This window comes from Bidens hawaiensis, unplaced genomic scaffold (genome assembly GCF_021521415.1).
Source record: "Bidens hawaiensis isolate Kalapana, Puna unplaced genomic scaffold, B.hawaiensis_p1.1 tig00000905_1, whole genome shotgun sequence".
NCBI lineage: Eukaryota > Viridiplantae > Streptophyta > Magnoliopsida > Asterales > Asteraceae > Bidens > Bidens hawaiensis.
Genome location: NW_027491053.1, coordinates 4,862,314 through 4,889,052, shown reverse-complemented (window position 1 = coordinate 4,889,052; position 26,739 = coordinate 4,862,314). Strand labels below are relative to the sequence as shown.

Below are 26,739 nucleotides of genomic sequence, written 5' to 3'. Positions count from 1 at the left end.
ACTCATTTTTCCACAGCCCGCATATCAAACTGAAGTTACACAAACTGAATTGGTTGTTAATTCCTTCAAATATCGCGCTAAACACAACAATTTAACAATCTAGACAACCGAATACTAGTTTTCAATCTATCACTAGTTGACCAATCAAACGAAAACCATAGCTCATGATATTAAAGTATGTTACACTAGACATACCTAAGATGATTATGGAGCAAGAACCTCAATCAACACAGCCCCGAAAGTGTTCAAAAGGACAGCCATCGGTTAAGCCTAAAACGAAAGTATCGATCAATAACTAGTATAACATGCAGATTTTAGAATGCAGAGATGTATTTTATTACATAGGAAAACCATAGAAATAAATTATGAAATTTTTACCAGAGTTTAATAAATGTCTTAGGATTTTAAAAATGTTTTTTTTTTATTTTTTTTCCAATGCACACAAAAATCATAAAAATTCCTTTAACACAGAAAGGTACGTGCAGCTATTTCAGTGCGCAGAAAAAGTATTTTATTTTTTTAAAAATCATTACCAAACCAAATTAAGCGATTCCAATTAGGTTGTAATCTTAACTCAAAATGTGAACGTTCAGAAGTGGAATAAACCAATTTGGACTTGTCAAAAAAGAGCTATGTTGTCGGGAAGACATACCAGAATCTGTCACCCCGCATCAGCTTTGACACAATCTTATAAAATCATAAAAACCATTCAAATCCGGTCCAAAAATTACGTAGTATACCTTTCTGGAAACTAAACTCAAATTCGAACATCATTGAAACAAGAATTGATCAAAAACAATAAATTTTCATCAAGTTACAGACCGAGCAATAAACAAGTACGAATCTGTCAGAAACTGTTTTAATCAAAACTCAAACCATAACATGTTTGTGACATCTTTAGGGTTCAATAAAGGCTTTTATGGTGAAAAAGACATTCAATTGAGCAATACTAACCTGGAATTAGACGAATATGGGTTGATTATGGCTGGAACCTTGAAAACTAATTTGATGGTGGTGGTGCTTGGAGGTGCCGATCGTAAGATATGGAGCCTGCACATTCTTTTTTTTTCTTTTAGGTTATTATTACAACATATTACAGTCTGGCCCCTCAATTATGCAATTGCGTTTACTTGTTTCCAAAGTTGATTAAATGAACTATTAGAGTGGCCACAATAGGCCCCTCAACCTTAAATATTATAACCCGACTAGCATACAAACTCTACAACGTGCATGCCGTTAAACGGCAATTAGTGGATGCTACGTGCTAATCTAGTCCTTTAAGTTATAAGAGGTGATGCCTTGAGCAAAAGGATGGATGAACGGACATTTAAAACTTATTACAAGGCTCCTAAATTATAAAGATGAAACCCCGGCTTTCAAACAAACATTTATAAACAATCGAGTCGATTAACGAAATTTACGGGCGTTACATATTCTCATCAAATATTTCTTAAAAGGGGGAAATGAAAATGCTACCGGTTAAACGGGGATAACGAGTCATGGGGACGGGTACACATGTTTCATATCATTAGCCCATTTCTTCCCATGTGTGTGTAAGTTAGCTCTATATTTAATACACATATTATTATTATTATTATTATTATTATTATTATTATTATTATTAGATAGATAGATAGATAGATATGTCATATGAATGATCTCCAGTATATGTCATGATACCAGAACTTGTTTGTCATATGCATGTCGAGATATTAGTACCACCACATGTATGGGGAATTAGGACTGTAGAAACCCATATATATTGGCCTTTACATAAATAATATCCCCACCCTACATTATCTCTTAGGAGCCAATCTTGAGCATTTTCTTTTTCTTTTGTTAAACCCTACATTACAAGCTTTATTAGCCTTAACCTTTTGTTTTAATCTTTTGTGATGAAATCTAGTTGTCAAAGTTGTATATAGTTAGTTTGTTAAGCATAGTACACAATGTACATATGTCTCAGGTTAGTAATTGTATACATTGCTATCTTTAAGTAAAAAAATTGATGAAAAAGAAAGAAAAAAAGGTTGAAAAATCAGAAAATCGAAAAAGAGTCAGCTTAAAGTAGCTATTGAAAGTTATAAATAATAGCTTAGTTGTTTAAATAAACCGGTTTTCATCAACCATAAGTCCCTAAATAATTCATATTCCATACCGGAGCCCTAGCCACAACAAAACCCTTTAGTCCTAATCTTTATGCAACCGTTGGTTAATGGGTGGAGATATGACTGGCTTGTAAGCTTATTACTTTGTGTTCATACTTGGTCTTGAGGGCAGAGAGATACTAGCACACTTTTTGTTAGTCCGGATATAAAACAGAAAGGAGAGATATATTTGTAAGGGGGTGCGATCATGTATGCCTTAACCGGAAACAAAGTACACTTGTTTGGGGGGGGGGGTTCCAATGTTTTAAATGCATCAATAAATTTGTTTGGTGGGTTATCAATCTTGAAAGTACTTTGGGAATTGAGTATGACCTTAGATCTTACTAGTATTAATGATGGTAATTGTTGAATCATCAATAAAGGTGTATGTGTTGCATAATAGTTTGCTTGAGGGCAAGCAAATGATAAGTACGAGGATGTGATGTGTGGGTTGGTTGTGACTAGTTGTTTATAATATTGCATTTTCAGTTTAAATAGTTGTTGGAACGCAGTTACATTGAATGGAATTTATATTTTGCAGGTTTCAAGTGACTAGTCTAAAACAATCAAATAATCAAAGAAACAATGCAAAGACACTTTTATATTTATATCAGAGGTCGATGATTGAGTAAATGATTAATAATGTAAAGAAATTAATATAAATGTTAAGAGTGTAGCTAGCAATTCAAAGAAAAGCCATCAAAGAATTATAGAGATCCTTCAACGTATATGTGGAAATAATTAAAGAAAAAGTCAACAGTGCGCACCATTGACCATACAATATTTTATTCGAGCTTAACGCATAAGATTAATTAGTTGGGTTTGGAGTCAACAGAAGGAAGCCCACATCTCAAATAAAAGAATAAAAGAAGGCAGATAACGAATTTGTAGCGGAGGCGACCCTAGACAACAATTCTGGAAGTAGGGAAGAAGGCGAAAACAACGTGGCCTAGGGCTGCGTGTCATAGAAATCAAGGAGCAATAGGCAGGGCTAATCTAGTTGTAACTTCCTTCGGATGAACGGGTCGTTTAGATTAACATTTTTCTTAGTTTTATTCATGTTTGGATTTGTTTTTTACATTGAAAACGTTGTATAAACAAATTAATTTGTTGGTTTATTTAAACTATTTGCATGTGTTGGTAATCCTTAATTTACAACTTGTTCAGTTGATGACAAAACCTGGTAGCTCGTTGGGTGACATAGAGTAGGTTGATTCACACTAGTAAATACGGTAATTGAATTATAAAAGATCTGATTACAAAGACCTGCTTTTGATTACTACCTAAATTAATCGACTTTCCAACACCATATGTATGTGGTGTCCAACTAATCAAATGAGTTTTATGTGAAACATAAAACCTGAAACCCGGAGGACGTTGAATTTGACTTTAATTTTTTATTAAAATCAAATTTTCAAAGATCGCTTGATATCGTTTGTCCATTTAGAATAATACTAGAATAATTAATCAAACAAAAAGCATAATGCTAGGCACATGCTCCTTGTGGATATGATACCCTACTTACTCTAGCCTTCTAGTTTAATTAGGTTTTTGCATGACTAAAACGACGGTCATCATCCGCGCGGCATAGATAAAAGTGCTTGCACGGACATTTTTAAGAAAAACAAACGGTACCTTAAAATCAATAGAAAAATGTCATCATTTCCATTCTAGGTTTATAATTTTTAATTATTATATTTAACATAATGGGCTAATTATATAGACCCTATTATTATTAAATTTATATATAACATTTGAGAAGGTTGGTGTCGCACGACCGTAATTGGTCCATGTGGCAACACCACCTTATGACACATAATCCTCTTTTTTGTTTTTTTTATTTCAGTTTCAATATAGTAAGGAATATAACCGAAACCAACCCAATTCGGATCGACTATCCGTCGTAATACCTGACTTTTACTGACCTTTTTTTGTTCTACAACGATCATAAACATCATTGGTTCACGTGGCGACAACTTGTGACGCGCCATACAATATTTTCATTATATTTTAGTTCAGTATCATAACGAACGTAACTAAGAACGACCCAATTCGCGTCTACTCGTTGCCGTGATGCCCAAGTACCGACCAATGTTTTGTTTTGTTTCTAGTTCTAGTGTCGTAACGAACGTAACCGGAATCGACCCAATTTGCGTGTAATTGCCGTTGTAACGCCCGAGTTTTACTGACCCAATAAACATCATATTATATGAGTTATTTTTTTGTATAATAAGTTAAGCGAGTATTCTGGAGTCTTGCTAATTTAATCTTTAGATTAGTGTCAGTTTCATACGTAACTAATTGATACTAGCCAAATTCGTGTCGCTTTGATCATAAGTTGTATTTAATTTTTCTTTAACATGTTAATTTTTTATATTATAAATTATACCAGTGACACTACTTTTTTCAATGTTAACGAATTAGTGTTTTCAGTTTAGTGTCGATATCATAACGAACTTCTACCAACCGAATGCCCGTTAATGTATCACCACGTAATTCCACTGTTAAAAAACATTGCCAACGGTCCAACTTTTTGACTATTTTTTTCTCAGCGGACATCCGTTAAAAAACAATTAACGTCGTCAAGTTTTTTATTTTAGAATTTCAAACCGATTTTTTAGGGATTTTGGTTGGAGAAATGACACAATCGATTGATATAAAACATATCTCAAAACGATAGTCTAAACGACTGAATTATGCTTTAGTTCGGGTGCTTGAATTTTCAATTAACAAAAAGGATGCCATTTGAATCATCGCTTCAAGATAAGTTTTACATCAGTTGCCTCGTATCTTTCTTTCGAACAAAAGCCCTAAAACATCAGTTTGAAATTCGGAAAAACACTTAACAACGTTAAGTGTGTTTTATCAGAGGCCAATTGAGAGAAAAGTAGTGGAAAGGTTAGACCGTTGACATAAATTTTTAAAGATGAGATTATTATTGATCAATAAACAAAAGGTGAGATTATTTATTTTTAATTTGCCTTTTTTTTTCCTAGTTATGACACATAAAGGTAAGATGTGAAATTAATCTCTTGTAAGTTAATAAACATAAATAGATTATAAGATCTAATGCAAATTTCAATTGATTTTCCAACAAACCAAACACTCATGCTCCAAACGTTTTACTTGTTTTTAAGGTTTAGAAATGAAAATGATTATTGTTCTTTGTTTGATTTGGACTCGATACATGCGAATCAGCGAAAAATTTGTGTAAACAACTAAATACGTCTAAAAGAATGGTTTTTCAAAAAGCTCATCACAATGCTTTTTTTCTCGCTTTCCTCACTAGCTTTTTTCTACCCCTTCAAGTCCCAGATAGATAATCAACACGAATAAAATGACTAACTCTCGCTTATATTAATCAGAAAATATAACTCAAAAAACTGATTACAAACCTCAAACGCTAACTCGGTTTGACTCTTGATGAACCCTAACTTGGTTACATCAACTTCTCTTATTCTAATGTCTAACCATAACTCAGCTTATATAGACTAACCAAACTTGCTATCTAAGACATTACCAAATATAATAAACCCTAATAACTCTTGGGATGGGCCTTACACTTGGGCCAAACAACAATTGTGCCAACAATCACCCCCCCCCCAATTGTTGTATCCGACTCACCCACCCCCTAATTTCCTACTCGAAATTGGTGGGTCTTCAACTTCACGCTTGTCATCATTCTCTTGATTCTCCCTAGGCTTTTCTTGATCTCTTGCAATGTTCTTTGGGCTCCACCTGGCTTGAAGTAACACTTGCTTCGTTTGATCATTAGACACCTTCCCTTGGGTTTGAATATCTTTCTTGACCACGTGTTTAGTTTCTTGAACACTCTTCTTTGGACTTTGAATTTTAGAACTTGGATCTTTGATTGGAATCTGACTCGCAACCGGCTTGTCTTCTTTCAGTCCAATTCTTTGAAGATCCCAACCTGCAAAATTCTTCATTCCAATAATAGCTCGTTTACCGGAACTTGCTATCTTAAGGCTAATCTTGTATAATCGGTCCTTGGTCTTTGTCACCTTCATCAAAAGCTTACCCGTATCATCTTTAATGGTTAGCAAATCATGTTTCATATGAATCTCGCATCCATCTTCCGTTGCTTGACCAAGACTTATGATATTGCACTATAGGGTCAGGATGTAGTAGTCATCGGTCAACAGGCGCTGCTCCCCCGTTTTTCCTTCAATTAAGACCGACCCTTTTCCCCGAATATCAATACAAGATTCATCTCCGAATTTCACCGTTCCCGTTTCTTGTTCATTCAATTCATAAAAGTATGCTTTATTACCCGTCATGTGATTCGATGCTCCGTTGTCGAGATACCAAACATCTTTCTCCATCGGCTCGGTTTCGAAACGCTTTCGAATCATACTGTCTTCATTCAGTAAAACTGTCTTTTGATTACCTTTAATCATAAATAAAGATGGATCAAAATCATCAACTTTGTTCAAATTAGATTCTTTCTTTTTCTTCATACGTTCCGGGCACATAGTCGCAAAGTGACCAAACTCATCACAACGGTAACACTGAACCTGTGATCTATCCTTTCTTCCCCTTTGACGATCATTGGTTCTTCTTTGACCTGCCTGCCTTGACCCACGATGTTGACCATCTCGGTTTTCCCAACCATCTTGATCCTCATTCTCTTGGTCTTGACCTCCAGTTTCACGGCCTCTTCCACGCCTCTGTGAACTTGACCAACCCTTACCTCGGCTACCGGACTGATCATACGACTTGCCTTTATAACTACTTTTCGATCGATTGAAAAGTAACTGACCTTGTGAATTTGAAGCTCGTTCTCTCCCACGTAGACGTTCCTCAAATGCCTTAAGTCTTCCAATAGCATCTTCAAACATCAAACTATCGAGATCAACACTTTGCTCGATTGAGGCTACGAGTTGAAAGTACTTATCTGGAACCACATCCAGCAACTTCTTCACCAAGACATCTTGCTCGAACACGTGACCTAGACTCGTTGCCTTTGAAACCATACTTGTTATTTTTCCTGCAAACTCGTCAATAGTCTCGTTTTCCGCCATCTTGAGTTTCTCAATTTCACTTTTCAGAGTTAACAGTCGAGCCTTTTGAACTCGCTCGGCCCCAACATACCGTGCCTTCAAAGCCGTCCATATATCCCGGGCATTCTTGTATTGAGAAATCTGAAGAAGAATATCACCATTCACCACTTAGAACAAAAACGATCTTGCCGTTTTATTCTTCTTCGCATCAATAGCAACACCCTCTTCCGGTTGAACAACTTCCCATAGGTCTTGATCATCCAAGATCGCTTCCGCTACAATCGCCCATGTGATGTAGTTAGTTCCATTCAATTTTGGAACCTGTAGTGATATCCCCCCACTTGCTTTGGGTTGGATTAGCGGTCTTTCTTCGTCACCTGCCATTGACGTTGAACCCTTTGCTTCACTTCGTTAGAACAAATACAAACCAATCAGTCTGAACAAGTTTTCAGAACCGAATCCACTTTTTCACAGAATAAATCAAACTTTAAGCAGCCACAAAATAAATCACAAAAAGTTAACCCACAAACAAAAGCAAAATAATACTTCTTTTGTTTGCCTGTTCTTCGTACCTAGATTCTGGCAACCTTGAATTATCCAAATGCTTTTAATATTGGTGACTTAATTATGATTATTTAATCACAAAACGAAAGATCCACCGAATATGAAAACGGAACACAAACACCTTCCTTGTTTTTGTCAGATCGTATCCCTGTGATCAACCACGGCAACCCAAAATTGGTTGTGGCTTATTCCGGTGAACAAAAGCAGACCGAGCACCACCTTATGCTTCTTGTTTAATCACGAATTAAACTGGTGACGAGAACCCGATGACGCAAGCGGTGACGGAGATGACAACCCTTGAACTTGGTTGTCAGTCACGTTTTCTTCTCGGCCTGGCTTGGTCTTTAGGCGGACGGCGACGGTCTTCTTCCGGTCGGTGTAGTTGATTATCGATTTCTTGAACTTGGCTCTGATACCAATTCAAGTCCCAGATCGATAATCAAAACGAATAAAACGACTAACTCTCGTTTATATTCATCAGAAAATATAACTCAAAAAACTGATTACAAACCTCAAACCCTAACTCGGTTTGACTCTTGATGAACCCTAACTTGGTTACATCAAGTTCTCTTATTCTAATGTCTAACCATAACTCGACTTATATCGACTAACCAAACTTGCTATCTAAGACATTACCAAATATAATAAACCATAATAACTCTTGGGCTGAACCTTACACTTGGGCCAAACAACAATTGTGCCAACACCCCTTTTATTTTTAATTTCAAAAAACTTTTTAAAAAGATATACTAATTTAGTTTCAAACTCGTTTACAAATCAAATGTCACATAAACCTATTCATCATAAGCATGTACTACACGTAAAAACAATAGCATTTTTAAGCAAAATCCAACATTTGTCTCAATATGCTAAAATTAAATATATGGTCAAACATAACTTAAGAAAAAAAATTCAGTACACACATCTAAAAAAGTAACTTTGTAGCGAACAGAAAGAGAAAACCATAACATGTAAAAGATAGATGCCTGCTAATTAGGTGCATTTTCATAGAAATCAGTACACTCTCGACATTTACAGCCCTTAACCCGGCACATTTCACATCCAAAACAAACACAGTACTTGCAACCTTCGCAGTTTGTTTTCTTACGGCATCCATTGTGTGGTCTTTTGCTTCTCTCCTCAAGATCTCCACACGTCCACCTTAATCAAACAAAATACATATAAAACATATCGGTTTAATGTGATTATGAATCAAAACAAATCAAGTAAACAAATTTAAGTTGTAGTAAATCAACTTACATGCCCGGTATCATGTCTTTGCAAGTTCGATTTTCGTTAGCAGCTGCAAGATGATAGTACTTGAATGTATCACTTTTCCTAAATGTAAAGCGACGAAGCTTGTTGCACACACTGCAACACAAGAACTCGTCACGGTGGCATAATTGACTGTCCGGTCTAACGTACTCATCTCCTTTATAATACCTCAGAAGGCACGTTTCATTCAATTTTATCTTCTCACCATTCGAATTTTGAACCCAAATCTTTGTCCTCCAGTTTGGCATGCTGGTACTACTAGATGCGTGCTTTGCAAACTTTGCAGGACTATTAAAGACTGTTTCAGCCAAAAGTTATCAAAATTCAGTTTCATAACAGATACAAAAATAGGAAGTGGGTGTGTAAGGGAGTTTGATCATGCCTTGGTCGCAGCTTTCATTGCAACTGCACGTAGCACAGATAGTGCCATCATCACTTATCCTCAGGATGCCCATGGAGTCTCCGACCCTCTTGCTTGTGCAGCCACACAAAATTTCAATATAGTGTGGTGTGCTCACTCTAATTTGGCCATCAAACGCAGTCAATTCCTCTTTGGAAAACATAGTCCTAGTTCCTGTTATTCATGCAACAAAACACAATTCAGTTGGAAGTTGAAAGAATTATAGGCTTTATATTTAAAAAGCTCTTGCAATTCATAGTTACATGATAAAGTAATTTGATTGATACAAAGGGAATGCAATTTTTGTTATCAAATAAGAGATACTGAAATAAAATGATCTAATAACTTCATTTAAAAGGGAAAAGAATCATAAAATTATATTAAAAATTTTAAATCTATTTCATAACAGCTAGCCAGTTCATCTGTAATCAGAAACGATTTAAATTTAAAGCGATCTTAAGAGTACAAATTGGTTTTGAAGCAGATATAGTAATTCAAGCAATTTAAACAAATTTGAACTCAACATCGGGCACCTATATCACATTCATCAGTAGATCCAATCAATCAGCTTAAATTTAAAGCGATCTTGAAAGCACCGACTGTTTTTGAAGCACATATAGCAATTCATGATAAATAAACGAATCTGAAATCAAAACCGGGCACCTATATCGCATTCATTAGTAGATCCAATCAATCGATATATATATAAATTTAAAGCGATGATCGATTGATTTTGAAGAACGTATAGCAATTTAAGCAATATAAATGAATCAATCAAAATTGGGCAGATGTAGAACAAACATTAACATGTATTTTCTAAACCAAAACATAAAATCAAAAAAAGACTTGTAACAATGTATATTGAAAGTCTAAATAGATGGAGATAAAACTTCTTAACCTTGCGCCATGTGTTGAAATGTGAGTACCCTGTGTTTTCGTTCGAAGAGAATTTGGCTTATGATTGGACGCCCAAATCTCACCATTCGGAATTTATAAGAAAATAATCGGGGCTAAAGTTAATTCTCTCTTTTAGGTTTCGGTTAATTATAACACGACACTTGTCGCTATTACTTTTTGCCAAATCAGCTCAAGAAACCCTTTACGACATCGTCTTCAAACAGTTTTTAATCATGTGAATGTTGCATCGAGTGACATGAAAATTGTGATACTAAGATATTTGGTTCTTTTTTTTTTCTTTTTCGCGTATTACTTAAGCTTTGGTGTGCAACAAACTAACTTCAGCTTTAAGCTTGATATTATTACTTAAAATTATTATTACAACATTATAATTTATTTGAACACAGCCCATGGTACCTAGATAACCTTTTATAGGGTTTCTTTCTTGTATCTATTGAGAGTTCCTTCAGAGTTCAAACAAAATCCAATTTGCTTTACATGATCTAGAGTAGAGACTCACTGCGCAAACCCAAGCTATCACTTCTGAATTCCTGCTCTTGTTCCTATTCAGATTCCTCTTCTAGATCCACCCCATTTTCAAGTTCCTAAAGCTATGGTTCATTATCACGACTGAGTTTACCAGATTCTTGTTCATAGTTCTTTTTAGATATCTTTTTACAAGAAAAAGAAAAAGAAAAAAAAAAAGACACTATTGATCATGCATAGTGTCTTTTTAGATACCCCATTTTCAAGTTCCTAAAGCTGTTGCCACCATCACCTTCAAAGACCCTTAAGTAGGGTTCCTTCCATGTCCTCATTGCCAGAGCTTTTCCGAACTAGCCGCCACCACTACGGTCATGCATAAGCGTGGGAGGGGTGTGGCTCACTGAATTTCCATCGGATATTTCTTTTGTTGTCACTGCTAATGCTCAATATGATGAGGAGCTGATCCAAGAGTTAACTGACTTTTATGTGGGTGGACCAACTTGGTAAACATGCCTTTCAAGCTAGAACTTAAAAATTGTGTAACCTGGGCTACAAGTGGCATTACAGGTCCATTATTGAGCCGGACCTTGTGGCAAACACCATAGCTGGTTTGGCCATGTCAACCCAATATCCATAATTTAAGTCTTGATTTCACCCAAGAAAATTTATTCAAGATTTAACATTCATAAATAAGTTGGGATGTAACCAGTAATTTTGGTTGTCATTTTTATTTGGGTTAGGCTAAACGTATTCCCTCCCTTAATTGTCATACAATTGTTCCTAACTTTCATCTACAATTTTATTCACATATTACTTCACTCTAACACTATTTCTATGTTAAAATATTAAATACAAGTAACATTTATAGTTTATTCTCAACATAAAATTTGTGTACACATAAATACACTTTTTCTTTCTTTTCTTTTAGTTAACAACTAATATGAAATTTGTATTAAAAATGCAATCTATCTCTATAAAAAATTAAAAACATTATAAAAAAATAAAAAAATTATGGAAAAAAATTTATATTAAATAATAAAAAATGTTTATTTTATATAATTTTTTTTTGTTATTTTAAAAAATAAAAAAATCATTTAAAAAATATAAAAAAAGTAAACAAACAATAGTATATAAAAAATGTGTCATAAAAATAAAAATAATAAAGAATAACAAAATGACAAAAAAGAAACAACAAAGGTTTGAATCATATTAATATAAAACAACGGTTTGAATCGTATTATTCCATTCGTTATTTTGTAATTTCAAAATTTTAGCCTACCCGTCAAAATTAGAAATCCATATATAAAGACGCCTGTTTTAATGGTTTTATTAATTCGGAAATTTAATAAATAAATAAATAAGCCTTTCTTCTTGAGAATTTCGTCTATGCTTATTTTACCGCTCTGCATCACAATACTACCCCGCTCTGCACCCGGATCCCAGTTCCCCTTTAGACATTGTCAGTCAATTCCTGTTGTAGTTTCCCATTTCATATAAGTTTCAATTCTAGGATCTCCCTGTTCTTTGTTCCTAATAGCTTCCTAATCTAATGCTGACTTCCAAACCACCAATTTTGCCAAGTTTTATGTCCGGACCTGAACAACCGTCATGACCGCTTTTGTCCATGCGCGTCATTGTCTTGTTTTTTTGTCCTAGTTATTTGATGTTTATGTCCACGTTTATCCAGTTTTGGTCCGCAATTACTGATGATGTTTGAGATCAAGTTCAAATTCAATACCTAGTACCTGTTTCCTGTTTTGTTCAAGTCCATTGATAGTATAGCAGTTCAAGTAAAACATAATCATTGATGTTCTAGTTCAGAAGAACCCGCGTCCATGTGTTTAATTGAAAAGAAACTAAAACAAACTGACTACAAATTTCTAACTCAAACTTCTGTAATAAAATGTTTATTCAGGTCAAAACACATGGACTAAAACCGTACTTAACCTTAAAGTTATAACGAAACGTAAATAAAAATAACCACATTGGAAAGGTATTTCAAAACTTTAAGAAAAACATTGCAACGGATGAGTTGTGGTTAGGGATGAAGTGCCATGCGATCCCTGAAATAAACAAATTGTATTGTATTTGACCTGGCTCTGTTTTAAGTGAATTCATATCGAAATACAGATAAAAATTAGTATTTGACAAAAATACATTCTAAATTTTATAAAAAAATATATACAGCAAGAAGAAAACAAATTTTGTTTGAAATTAATTAATATATTAAAATAATTAGAAAAAAGATCACAAAATGAAACTTGAAAAAACACCGAAGAAAATACCATTTGAGCTACCTTATTTATTTGTTGTAATTAATTATTCCCAAATAGAATTTATATAATATAAAGTGCAGGAGGATAAATATTAAATCTACTCTGTTGTATATATTAGCAATATATGCATATGAAATGTTTCAAAATGAACCAAATATTAAATCTACTCTGTTGTATGTATTATAAAATATCAAATTATTACCTCATATGAGATGTTTTACATGTTTCATACATAATGTTGAAGCTCTGACAAAGAAGACGGCAGCACCATGTATAGAAGAAGTCTCTAAACCTGACCAAAAGAATGTTAATAGGTGTTAAGTTGAATGACTTCTTCCATTGATAATTGGAATATAAATACAAAGTAGTCTCAACAATAAGTCAGACAAATAAGGAAGCACTCTTATCTACAAATTACAACACAAAATAATCTACACAATATTCTACAAATATTGTTACGTTAATAGCCCCCCTCAGTTGGAGCGTTAGATGGACGAATGCTCAAACTGGATTTGAATCTTTGAAAAAGTTGACGGGGAAGACCTTTAGTGAAGATGTCCGCATATTGATAATCTGCGCGGACATGCAATACACGAACATAACCAACACGAACCTTTTCCCGGACGAAGTGGATATCGATTTCAACATGTTTGGTTCGTTGATGATTAACCAGATTTTGAGTCAAGTATACGGCCGAAATATTATCACAATAAACGATAGTGACCTGTTTTGTGGGCAAATGTAGTTCAAGAAGTAAGTTGCGAATCCAACTTGTCTCAGCAACCGCGTTTGCTACGCCTCGGTATTCCGCCTCGGCGCTTGACCGTGATATGACAGCCTGGCGTTTTGAAGACCATGATATAAGATTACTTCCGAGAAAAACACAATAGCCCGATGTGGACCGACGTGAGTCGGGACATCCCCCCCAATATGCGTCAGACTACGCGATTAAAGATGCATTTTTAGACGGGGTAATGTGTAAGCCATGATTTAAGGTGCCTCTAAGATATCTTAGGATACGTTTCAAAAAATTGAAATGAGGTTCACGCGGATCATGCATAAAGAGGCATACTTGTTGGACCGCGTAGGGTATGTCGGGCCGAGTAAATGTTAAATATTGTAAGGTACGATATAAGGTTGCATTGGGTATAGGATCACCAACTGAAGCACTTAGTTTGGAATTAGTATCTGTGGGTGTTGAGCATGGCTTGCACGTAGTCATGTTTGCGCGGGCTAGTAAATCGGCAGCATATGATTCTTGAGATAAAAAGAGGCCGCCTTTTCGACATTCAACCGAAATCCAAGAAAATGGTGAAGTTTTCCCAAGTCGGTCATGGCGAATTCCCGGGATAGAGAAGCGATAATCTGATGTAATAGTTTGTTGTCTGATGCGGTCAAGATTATATCATCAACGTATTAAAGAAGATAAGCCATGCGGTTCCCGTTATGATAAACAAATAATGACGAGTCGCTTGTGGTGCTACGAAAACCTTTGCTTATTATAAAATTTGCAAAATGTTGATACCATGCCCGTGGTGCTTGTTTAAGCCCGTATAATGATTTCTGTAATTTGCAAACATGCTTGGGCTTGTTCGGGTCTGTAAATCCGGGCGGTTGAAACATATAAACCGTCTCTTGAAGGTCCCCATGTAAAAACACATTCTTGACATCCAATTGATGGATGAACCAAGAACGAGATACGGCAAGTCTAAGGACCGTGCAAATGGTGGTCGGTTTAACTACGGGACTAAATGTTTCATCACAGTCCACGCCAACCTGTTGACTTTTCCCGTTGACCACTAATCTTGCTTTGTAACATTGTAGTGACCCGTTGGCATTGAACTTGTGGCGAAAAAGCCACATACATCTTATGATATTTGCATCAGTAGGTCTAGGAACCAATTCCCAAGTGTTGTTATCTATTAAAGCCCGAAATTCATCGGTCATAGCAGCATGCCATTTTGGATCGTTTAGGGCAGTTAGGTGAGACTTTAGAAGGGGAGAGATGGGTGGGCTGGTGGTGGTGTGAAGATTAAGAGGGATTCGAGGTTTGAGAATCCCGTGTTTGGAGCGGGTGGTCATGGAGTGTGAAGGTGGCGGCGGAGGGGGTGGCGTGGAATTGTTTAGTGAGGAGGTACTGTTGGATGAAGTTTGGGTAGAAGTGGGTGAATTGGTTGGGTGGTTGAGTGGTTCTCAGTAGGTGAAGTGTGGGAAATGATAGGGTGGTTGGGTAGATTGGACTATATTTGGGTTATTTTGTGGTGTAGAGATGGGTGTAGTTGTGGCATTGGAGTCTGTTGGAGTTGTGGAATTTATAGTGGACGGTGCGGAAGGTGGTGGAGTTTGGAAGAGCATTGGGGATGGGTCTGGATCAAATGGGGAATAATCATATGGAGTATTTTTGGAGGGAGTGGTGAAAGGGAAAGTTTGTTCATCGAACGTAACATGACGAGAAAGAATAATTTTACCCGTATCTAGATCGAGGCACCGATAACCTCTAAAATCGGTGGGATATCCAAGAAAGACACACGGTTTAGAACGTGGTGCAAGTTTGTGAGGACGGGTAGATGAGAGATTAGGGAAACACGCACAACCGAAAACATGTAAGTGCGCATACGTGGGATGTTTTAGGTATAAGGCCAAGGTTGGGGTGTTGAAATTGAGGAGTTGGGTTGGAAGAATATTATGAAGATAGACAGCAGCATGTAGGGCCTCAACCCAAAAATTTGGTGGTAATGATGCATGTGTAGGTAATTGATACGGCGAATCATGCGTTCGGCTTTCCGGTTTTGTTGGGAAGTGTGAGGACAAGCAAACTGAAATTGCAAACCGTTAGAAGCGGCGAATGTTTTAAAATTGTTGTTGTCAAACTCGCCACTCATGTCACATTGAAATGATTTAATGGTTAGATGAAACAGAGTTCTAATGAAATTATGAAATTGTGTGAATTTGCCTAATGTTTCGGATTTAAAATGGAGAGGGTAAATCCAAGTATAGTGAGTGTAATCGTCTATTAAAATCATGTAATATTTATACCCACTTTTACAAGGAATCGGTGAGGTCCACAGATCACAATGGATTATGTCAAATGGTAAAATAGTTGATGAACTAGATAAAGTAAATGGCAATCTTTTATTCTTAGCAACTTGACACGAATCACAAAAATGAGAAATACTTTGTTTATTACACGAAATAAAATTACGAGAAGATAAAATCTTCATGACAGGGAGACCGGGATGGCCAAGCCTATCATGCCAAAAGTTTGGTTAACAAGACGCCACAAAAGCAGATGCCGTTTGAACATTGGTAAATGGATAGAGAGGACCGTTGCTATCATGCCTGCTCAGGATCTTCCCATCCGGATAATCCTTCACAGAAAAACCAAATGGGTCAAACTCAACAGAAACAAATTTATCAATAGTAAAGCAACGAACTGATATTAAGTTTTTGTTTACATCGGGAGTATAAAGGACATTTTTTAGGAGAAGTGGTTTGGACGGATGGTTTAAATTGGTGGTTCCCGATCCAAGAACCGGCATGCTATTACCATTACCGACAAAAATTGAATTAATAGAATTAACTTGAGAGGGTACTGATATCTTACCGGGGTCAGCAGTCAAGTGAGCGGATGCGCCCGTGTCCATATGCCATGGATCATCGGTGGTATTTGGTTCAAGTGCCATGGCCTGAAAAGCCTCGCCAAGGTCTGTGGGCTGGAGAGCATTGTATTCAGTCAATTGAGCCTGAGTAGTGGACTGCGAAGTAGATGCTTGTTGGGTTGGATTGTTGGGTCGAGGGATCCATGGAGTAGCCCAGCCTTGCTGGGTTGGATAAGGACAAGGTGGTATCCCCCAAAAAACATATGGATTGCGAGGAGCCGAACTCATAGGAGCGCGTTGCTGACCGGGATTGTTGCGAGTGTTTCGGTTTTGACCAGAGTCATTTTGTCGGCGGTATTGAGGTCGGGAACCACCACGAGGTGGTGGGTCACGATGACGGTCAGCAGGGGGCTCTTGAGTGGCGGCTGCGACAATGGCCAGAGAAGACTCCGTCATGGCTCGTGCGGATTGGCGGTGTTGCTCTAGCTGCAGCATGGAACAAGCAGTTTCCCAAGAAGGGGTGGTTTGATTGATGTATGTGGCGGCAGAGTCAAATTCCGGTGGTAAATCCCGGACTAACCGGAGAACCAAATGTTGCCTCAGAGAGCGGATGATCGACATCGGTAAGCTGATCAGCCAATTCCTTCAACTTTTGGCAATATGCCTCAAGTGAAGGCATGGCACGGAGCAAGAGATTGGTGAACTCGTGCTCAAGGGTGGCAGCACGAGAGCCCTTGTTATTCAGAAAGATGTTTTTAATCCGGATCCAGGCTTCGTATGCGGTGGACTCGATCTGAAGAACACAAACCAGGAGCTCATCTGACAGGGTTTCGTAGATCCACTGTAGAACAATAGCATCGATTTTGGCCCATGATGCATAGGTTGGGTCGTCTTTCGCCGGCGGTTCAGTACCATCAACGTGAGTAATCACATCATATCCGCGGGCATGAAGCATAAACAGTTTGACCCACAACGAATACGAGACCTTGGTACCATCCAACACACGAACCTTCTGTTGGATGTTTGTCAAAGTGTAAACGGGGTGGAGAGCTGGTGAGGAAGACGAAGAGGCCGAAGCGTTGTTTGCATCACCCATGATTGATCTGGAAAAGAAAAAAAAAATTGATCGGCCGAAGCGAAGGTCGATGGAGGCGGTGGCTGAAATGGTAAAACTAGGGTAGCTGTGATACCATGTTAATAGGTATTAAGTTGAATGACTTCTTCCATTGATAATTGGAATATAAATACAAAGTAGTCTCAACAATAAGTCAGACAAATAAGGAAGCACTCTTATCTACAAATTACAACACAAAATAATCTACACAATATTCTACAAATATTGTTACGTTAATAAAGAAAACGTATGATCAATTTACGAAAGTATGCTAAATTACTAAACACCCGAAATAAAAAGGAGGATTATGTTGGGTGGATATCTGACTGGTAGAACCGTAGAATGACAAGAAACATAATACGGAACAACATAAAAGTTAAGGTTAGCCCATTCCTAATTGGCGACAACTTGGGGATAAAGAAACCGGCTATCAATCTTATTTCGGCAACCTACCAGCAATCTCCCAGTTAAAAGCTGATTTTTTTCAACTGCGCTGCATCTTGTATTTATGTCTCCTCTTCAGCAAGTTGTTGCGGCTTTTCAAAAAAGAATGTTCATGGGTAGTTGAAGCCACAAAAAGCTTCAACTTATACATCACTAGTTTTGTGAATATAATGTCGGATTCTTTGTATCAAGATGTTCCACAATTGTAGAGTACCGTCACTGATCAATCCGGTATCTCAAGTAGCTGATGTACCTTGTTTTCGTTTGAAATACTAGATTCTTGGCAATATATATGGCACTTCCAAATGAAATTCAACCACATGAGCTCTTTACTGGCTTCAGCATTTGTCATGTATACTGCTTCAGTAGTTGAAAGAGCAAGAGGTAACCATTTGTGCTTTTATAATATTGTTTGGGAGCACCTAGATCAGCATGTGTGTGAGTGTCTCCTTTCAGAAATCAGAACAACACCTTGTCCTCTAAAACACAATGCAAGCTTTCCTTTCAATTAATACTTAAGCAGCCATCTAACTACTTCCCAATGCGCTCTCCTTAGCTTGAACATAAACTAACAAATTCACTGCATGTGCAATACCTGTGATATGAAGAGTCTTATCCCCAGATCTAGTTCTCAGATTCTTTCGTAATATCCATGCAAGTAAGCAAGTAGCGTGCAATGCGACTCCAGAGTACATCATCAAGACTATAGAATCTTCTGCAGTAGATCAGAGCATCATCAGAATCTTCTCCTGCCATATTCAGCTACATCTTCTTTGCAGCTGATATCTAAACTGCCATGTTTGCTTGCAATTCTAGCATACTATGTCTTTGCAAATTCATTGAGTGGCCTCTGTTTCTTGATGTTGATATAGCCCAATTATTCCCCAGCTCAAACTTTCGTTGCCTGCTTCCGTACTTAACAAGAACTCAAAGATTAACTTGAACTTCTTCGTCACATGGCTAGCTTCTTCTATAATTGGGTCTCGAATACCTTCAAAGTGAGCTTAGCAGTTCCAGATTAGATGCTAATTGCTGTGACCATCCATGAGCAACTCTATGGCCAAGAAGACAATATATAGGAGTTATTGCATCTCATCATCAAACCTTATATCAACGAATATCAAGCATGATACAATAGACCTGAATTCATTAATATGAGAGGTAATAAACGCACATTCCTTAATCTTTGTATTTACCAACTGGCGGTTGTGAAATTCCTTGACAGTTTCTCATATACACTGGATAAAGCCTATAGCAATCCATGCATAGTCTTTTCATAGACTATTCTGTTCTGGTTTTTGTCCCAATAGTGGTCGGTGTAAACTATTCGAATATAGAGCTTATTCAGTATGCATATTCCAAAATCGAATGTTATGCCCGTCAAACTTGTCAATCTTAATCTTTCACTCTTCTGCCATGATAACCGAATAAACAAGTCTGATCTGTGATACTGGTTGTTGGGTGGATATCCGGCTGTTAGAACAAGAAGAAAACAAAATACAAAACAGCAGCGGACTACTACTGTTGGCCTGACAGCGGCTGTCGCTGACTGTGGCAGTAATGTGGCGAGAACAAACATTGCGGCAGCGCCGGTAGCAAATTGGAGACAGTAGTAGTTTTGAACAGAAACACGCAAACAAGAACTGATAATGGATTACAAGTACATAGGTGTGCGTGTGTGTATATTGTTGGCAATTCTGAATTTAAATTAAAGAATAACAACAACTCTGAATTTAAATTAAAGAATAACAAATGTAACTGATAAAACTTGCACTTGAATTGAGAATATGTCCGTATAACTGATCGATCAAATTACACTACTTGGGTTTTTATAATCCTACTAGACTTTGAGACAATTACATACCAGACCCCTAGACTTTACAAATATACATACTAGACATAAACTATACTTTCCTAAAATGACTAAAGATCCCTAATATTTGGTTTATATTTCAACATTCCCCCTTAAACTAAATATAGCTCAACGAGAGTATTCAACTTTCTTGACTAGCATTTACAAACTAACCGTATTCGCCACATTCATAGCATTTGAGCTCGCTCTTGTCGTTTTTGTTGTTGTTTCTTTGACTCGTACTTCTTCCACGCCCTTTTCTTTTTCTGAAAGAGCCTCGTCCTCTACCGAGATTTCCTCCATAACTGTTTAAACTTGTCATAAAGAGCTTTCCGTGATCATGATCTTCTGGTTCGTCTCGACTTCTGAGACGTTCTTCAAGCGCCTTTACTCTTCCTACCACTTCTACAAATGGCATTGTGTCTATCTCTTGATATTGTTCGATAGATGCCACAATTGGTAGAAATTTCTTTGGAACCGAGATAAGCAGTTTCCTCACGAGTGCCTTATCTTTTAAAGTACCACCAAGAGTTTTAAACGTGGTTTGTAAACTTTTTAATTTTCCCATAGTCACTTACTATTACATTTGTCTTCATCTTCAAAGCCTCTAGTTCACTTCTCAACGTTTGTAAACGTGCCTTCTGAACTAGATCGGCTCCAAGATATTTCACCGCTTCCCAAACTTATTTTGCAGTCGTATATTGTATGACTTGCATTAAAACATCTTCCGGTAATGCTTGGAAGATCATGGCTTTTGTGGAATTCACATCTTTTCATCCACAATTTTCGTTTCAAGCTTTGCATCAATTATTTACCGCAGTTCATATGCTTTCAACATTGTTTCCATCAACAAAACCCAAGTCGTGCAATTTGTTTCATTCAGTTTGGGACACTGCAGTTCACGAGTTGATGCTGAAACACGTTCTTTCTTTTTATCGTCTGCCATACTTTCTTTGTTTTACCACAAAGGTCTTACTTTATTTTTTGTACCATGAAGGATTTATATGTACCTAGAAGGATTTGCACAATGAAAGATTTCTACCATGAAGGATTTATGTACCATGAAGGTTTTATGTACCACGAAGGATCTATGTTCCACGAAGGATTTCTTTGTACCACGAAAGTTTTGCACCACGAAGGATTTATACCACGAAGGATTATTATGTACCACGAAGGATTTGCACCACAAAGGATTTCTACCACGAAGGATTTCTTACCACAAAGGGTTTTTACCAAGAAGGATTTCTACCACTTTAAATAAACCAAACCGGTTTGCTTAACTTGCTATGAACCACACGGGTTCGGTTTGACTTGCTATGAACCAAAAAGTTTGCTTCTTGCTACAAACCACATGGGTTTGTTTTACTTGCAAATAACCACAAAAATGGTTTGGAACTTGTTCTTGCTATACTCGACGAACCAAGTTCCTTGTTATACTCAATGAACAACGAAAATGTTTGGAGATTCTTGCTATATGAACCGTTGAGATTCGGTTTCTTTCTATGATGTAACATCCAACTTTTGTTAAATAGTAAATAACAGAAAGTTTTGTTATTACCTGTGTGTCGTTAAATTAGTCGTGTGTTAAGTGTTTGGATAATATTTGGACTTGGAATTGTGAGTGGGTTGTGGGGCCCATAGCCCCTATATAAACCCAACCCCTCCATCCTTTCACCATTTCTTTCCTTTCACAACACACACACACACTCAAGAACACACACACTTTCTCTTCATTCCGAATCCAAATCCGTGTAAGAAGAAGGAAGAATCTCATATGTAAACATCGTTTAAACAACAAGAACACGCCCAGATCTACGAGTTGGTCCAGATCCGAACCGAACCCGAAGCAAAAAAAGGTGAGTTTTGGTTTAAAAGGGTAAGTTTTGTGGTTGATTCGACATGCAAACTGATAGAACGATAGATCGGGTTGTAGAACGTAAGAAAAACATAAACTTGGTAAGTTAGAACCTCAAGGGAGTGTTGTAGGACAAAAGATGATGTTCGGACCATGAAAAACACGGGTATACAAAGTTGGTACGACCCAAAACTCATAAAAAGAGTAGAATCGGGTCCTAAGGAAGAGTCTCGGAGGAAAATGACCTTAAAATAGTGAAAACGAAGTAAAAATGGGTTTTTCGCATGAAAAGGAAATCGCATCGCATGACCATGCGAAGCGAAATACTTCCATGCAAAGCGAAATACTTCCAAGTGTAGTGAAAAAGTCATGCGAAGTGAAAAAGTCATGCGAAGCGAAATAATTCCATGCGAAGCAAAATTCCCATGCGAAGCGAAATACTTCCATGCAAAGCGAAATTCTTCCATGTGAAATTGTTTAAGTTGCTATTAAAACGTGACCCGATTCATTTTTCTTATGCGTTTTTGATAAAGGACCTATTAAGTTGCTATTAAAACGTGACCCGATTCATTTTCAACCCCAGCCAGGGGCTCTGCCCCTTGGACCCTGCTAGGGGCGGCCGCCCCTAGACCCCTCTACCAGGGGCGTTGCCCCCGGATTCCCATTAGTTGAGGGTTTCATTAATGTAGGAAGTAGTAATAATGGATAATTGACACGCGTAATGTATTGTACAGTTAGCCGTGCACAACTAAGGAAGGGCATTACCATTAACGGTGAGAGAAACCGACTCTAGGTGAGTTTTAGCCCCTTTATCTGTTATGTTTTCAGGGATGTGTGCATACTCCTATGTGGTAGATAATACACTTACTTGATTGGTAAGTGTATGATACGTGTATGATTGTGTATTAAATGTATTGTTACATAATGATTGTATGAACGAGTATGTATATATATTTATAACTAGAAGATATGTAAAGTATGTACGTATGATAAAGGTATGGTTATTCAAGACAGAAGGGACCAGACCCTTATAATATCTGAGATGTTAGGGACCAGACCCTCATAATATCTTAGATGTTAGGGACCAGACCTTCATAATATCTGAGATGATAGGGACCAGACCCTCATAATATCTGTGATGTTAGGGACCAGACCCTTATAATATCTGTGATGTTAGGGACCAGACCCTTATAATATCTGTGAAGTTTAAGATAGAATAGCTTATGGTATACCATAGGGTTTTATGAAAGAAAGTATGTAAGTACGTACTCATGTATATAAAGTATGTATGAAAGAAGTAATAATAGGTAAGGTATGAATACGTATCTTAGGACACTAAGGATATGAATTTAATGTATGTTAATTGATTAACTAGAACTCACTCAGCGTAGCTGACTTTTAGTATGCGCGCAGGCAAATAGATTGAGGCAGCTGGCTTGAGGAGGGACACATGGCATGAGCTAAAGAGACTGGCTTTTATGAAGAAGTGTCATGACTATTTTATATTAATGTTTATTAAAAGACAACTTGTATGTTAAGACATGATTTGACGTTTTGTAATGTGATGGTTGATGTTTTTAGTGTTCCGCGAAAGTTCTTAATTAACTCTGATTTTAGAACTGTGTTTATGAGTAAATCCAACACCAAAGTAGGGTTGCCGGGAACGGGGCCTTACATATGATTCACTATCGTTAGGTACGTGCTATAAATCACACGGGTTTGTTTGACTTGTTGTGAATCACAACACAGGTTTCAACTTGCGAAAGGCACTGTATTCGTTTGATCATTTCTTGCAATAAGAACATACAACAAAACAAACCTAATTTATTTTGTTTTTCATTTTGCCTTTCTATGAGTCACAAAGAGTCAATATTGCCCTTGATATATATGAACTGTAAAGGTCTTTTTTTCAAAGACTTGATGTTTGTTTACTGTATAAACAACCCAAATCCAATTGATTTGTGAAATAATAAAAATCAAGTTCCCCTTTCTTGCTAAACAAAATATAAAAACGAATTGTTTTTGTTTTATAGTTTCTTTTTTCTCAGATCAGCCTTTCCTTTGACTTGGTTAAAGTATTTTAGTTGAATGTGAACAACCAAAATGGTGATCAAAGTAAGAAATTTGATTTGATGACTTTTAATAAACAGCCACCAAATTTCTTTACAAATTTCAAGGATTCCAAAAAATCACAGCCCACTCTTGATTTTGAATGGAATGGAATGCTTTGCAAACTTGCAATTTTCTTTACTGTTATATCTAGAATCAATTTCGTGAACGCCAAAGTGCATGTGGATTAAAAAACCGAGTTCAGTTTTGATTGGTTAATAGCAATCAAACGCAAATTAATTGACCACTTCCCAGTTCGTGTTTTTAATCATTTTTGGGTTAAGTGATAATCAATACTTGAAGAAACAATTTGGCCCTTTGCTACTGATCGATTAAACAGAAAAAAAACATGAACTCTTGGAGTTTTTGCTATATGCATCGTTGAGATTCGGTATCTTGCTATGAACCACAATGGTTCAGTACATGCTACAAACCACACGGGTTTGTTTGACTTGTTGTGAATCAAAACATAGGTGGTTTCGACTTGCGAAAGGCATTGTATTCGTTTCTTGCAATAAGAACATACAACAAACGAACCTGATTTATTTTGTTTTTCGTTTTTCCTCAAAGATTCAATTCTTTGAGTCTCAAAGATTCAATCTTGAACTTGCTATATATGAATTGAAAGGGTCTTTTTTCGAAGGCTTGATTTTCGTTTATTGTATAAACAAGCCAAATCCACTTGATTTGTGAAATAATAAAAATCGAGTACCCCTTTCTTGCAAAATAGACTACAAAAACGAATTGCTTTGTTTATGGTTTCTTTTTTTCTCAAATCAGCCTTTTCTTTGACTTGCTTAAAGTATTTTAGTTGAATGTTAACAACCAAAATGGTGATCAAAGTAAGAAATTTGATTTGATAACTTTTAATAAACAACCACCAAATTTCTTTACAAATTTCAAGGATTCCAAAAAATCACAGCCCACTAAATTGATTTTGAATGAAATGGAATGATTTGCAAACTTGCAATTCTCTTTACTGTTGCACTATAGAATCAATTTTGTGAATGCGAAAGTGCATGTAGATTACAACTGGTCCAGTTCTGATTGGTTAATAGCAATCAAACACAAATAAATTGGCCATTTGCCCATTCTTGTTTTTAATCAGTTACTGGGTTAAATGATAATCAATACTTGAAGAAACAATATGACCCTTTGCTACTAATCGATTCAACAGAAAACAACCGTAATTATAATTTTGGTCCTCTCTTTCAGTGTCAATTCATAAGGAAACGTATTCCAATCAAACGCAAACCTCCAATTTGATTTCTAGTTTCTGAATTGTAACAAACCAAATCTCAGATTGAATTCAATGAACAACTGTATTCTTGATCATATGATGAACGATTGCTTCAATTCAATCTAATTTCTTTCCCTTGTCGATTAGAAAACCAACGAATTTATTCTTCCCATGATTGATTAACCTTCCACTGACGCCACTACTGGTAATTCTGAATTGAAATTGAAGAATAAAAAATGTAATTGACAAAACTTGCACTTGAATTGAGAATATGTCCGTATAATTGATCGATCACATTACACTACTTGGGTTTGACCCAATTAGATACCAGACCCCTAGACTTTATAATTATACATACTAGACATAAACTATACTTTCTAAAATGACTAAAAGACCCCTAATATTTAGTTTATATAGTTCAACGAGAGTCTTCAACATTCTTGACTTGTGTTTACAACAACATCGGTTCTTCATCTTGCAACATGTTCTTGGTCATTTACTTTCTCATTGTCTTTTCTACTTATGCATTCGTATGCAAAGTGACCGTATTCCCAACATTCATAGCATTTTAGCTCGCTTTTGTCGATTTTGTTGTAGTTTCTTTGACTCGTACTTCTTTCACATCCTCTTGCTCCTCTGAAAGAGTCTCGTCCTCTACCTAGATTTTGATCACCGCACCCTCTTCCATAATTGTTTGAACTTACCATCAAGACCTTTACTTGATCATGATCTTTTGGTTCGTCTTGACTTTTGAGACATTCTTCAAACGCCATTACTCTTCCTATCGCTTCTACAAATGGCATCGTGTCAATCTCTTGATATTGTTCGATAGATGCCACAATTGGTAGAAATTTCTTTGGAACCGAGATAAGCAGTTTCCTCACGAGTGCCTTATCTTTTAAAGTATCACCAAGAGTTTTAAACTTGGTTTGTAAACTGTTTAATTTTCCCAGAAAGTCACTTACTGTTTCATTTGTCTTCAAAGCCTCTAGTTCACTTCTCAATGCTTGTAAACGTAACTTCCGAACTAGATCGGGTCCAAGATATTTGACTTTGATAGCTTCCCAAACTTATTTTTCATTCGTATATTGTGCAACTTGCATTAAAACATCTTCCGATAATGTTTGGAAGATCATAGCTTTTGTGGTATTCATCTTCTTTTCATCCACAATTTCCTTCTCAACCCTTGCATCAATTATTATACCAAAGGTCATATGCTTTCAACAGTCTTTCCATCAACAAAACTCAAGTCGTGCAAAAAATTTCATTCAGTTTGGGACATTGAAGTGAAACATTTCCCTGTGCACGAGTTAATGTTGAAACACTTTCTTTCTTTTTATCGTATGCCATATTTTCTTTGTTTTACCACGAAGGTCTAGCTTTCTTTTTTATACCATGAACGATTTATAAGTACTACGAAGGATTTGCACCACAAAGGATATCTACCGTGAAGGATTTAT

At 36.6% G+C, this 26,739-nt stretch overlaps 2 protein-coding genes across 2 annotated transcripts; both read right to left on the bottom strand.

Moving 5' to 3' along the window:
* Positions 1–4,183: 4,183 nt before the first annotated feature.
* On the bottom strand, positions 4,184–7,552 carry LOC143547178 (uncharacterized). The gene is made up of 3 exons (XM_077038666.1): positions 7,358–7,552; positions 6,628–7,309; positions 4,184–4,332 (listed from the first exon to the last, which is right to left on the bottom strand). Exons 1-3 carry the CDS (start codon positions 7,550–7,552, stop codon positions 4,184–4,186), a joined length of 1,026 nt encoding a protein of 341 aa, XP_076894781.1.
* A 9,663-nt stretch (positions 7,553–17,215) lies between these two features.
* Positions 17,216–17,761, bottom strand: LOC143547156 (uncharacterized). Its single transcript, XM_077038652.1, has one exon. It carries the CDS (start codon positions 17,759–17,761, stop codon positions 17,216–17,218), a length of 546 nt encoding a protein of 181 aa, XP_076894767.1.
* Between the last annotated feature and the right edge of the window lie 8,978 nt (positions 17,762–26,739).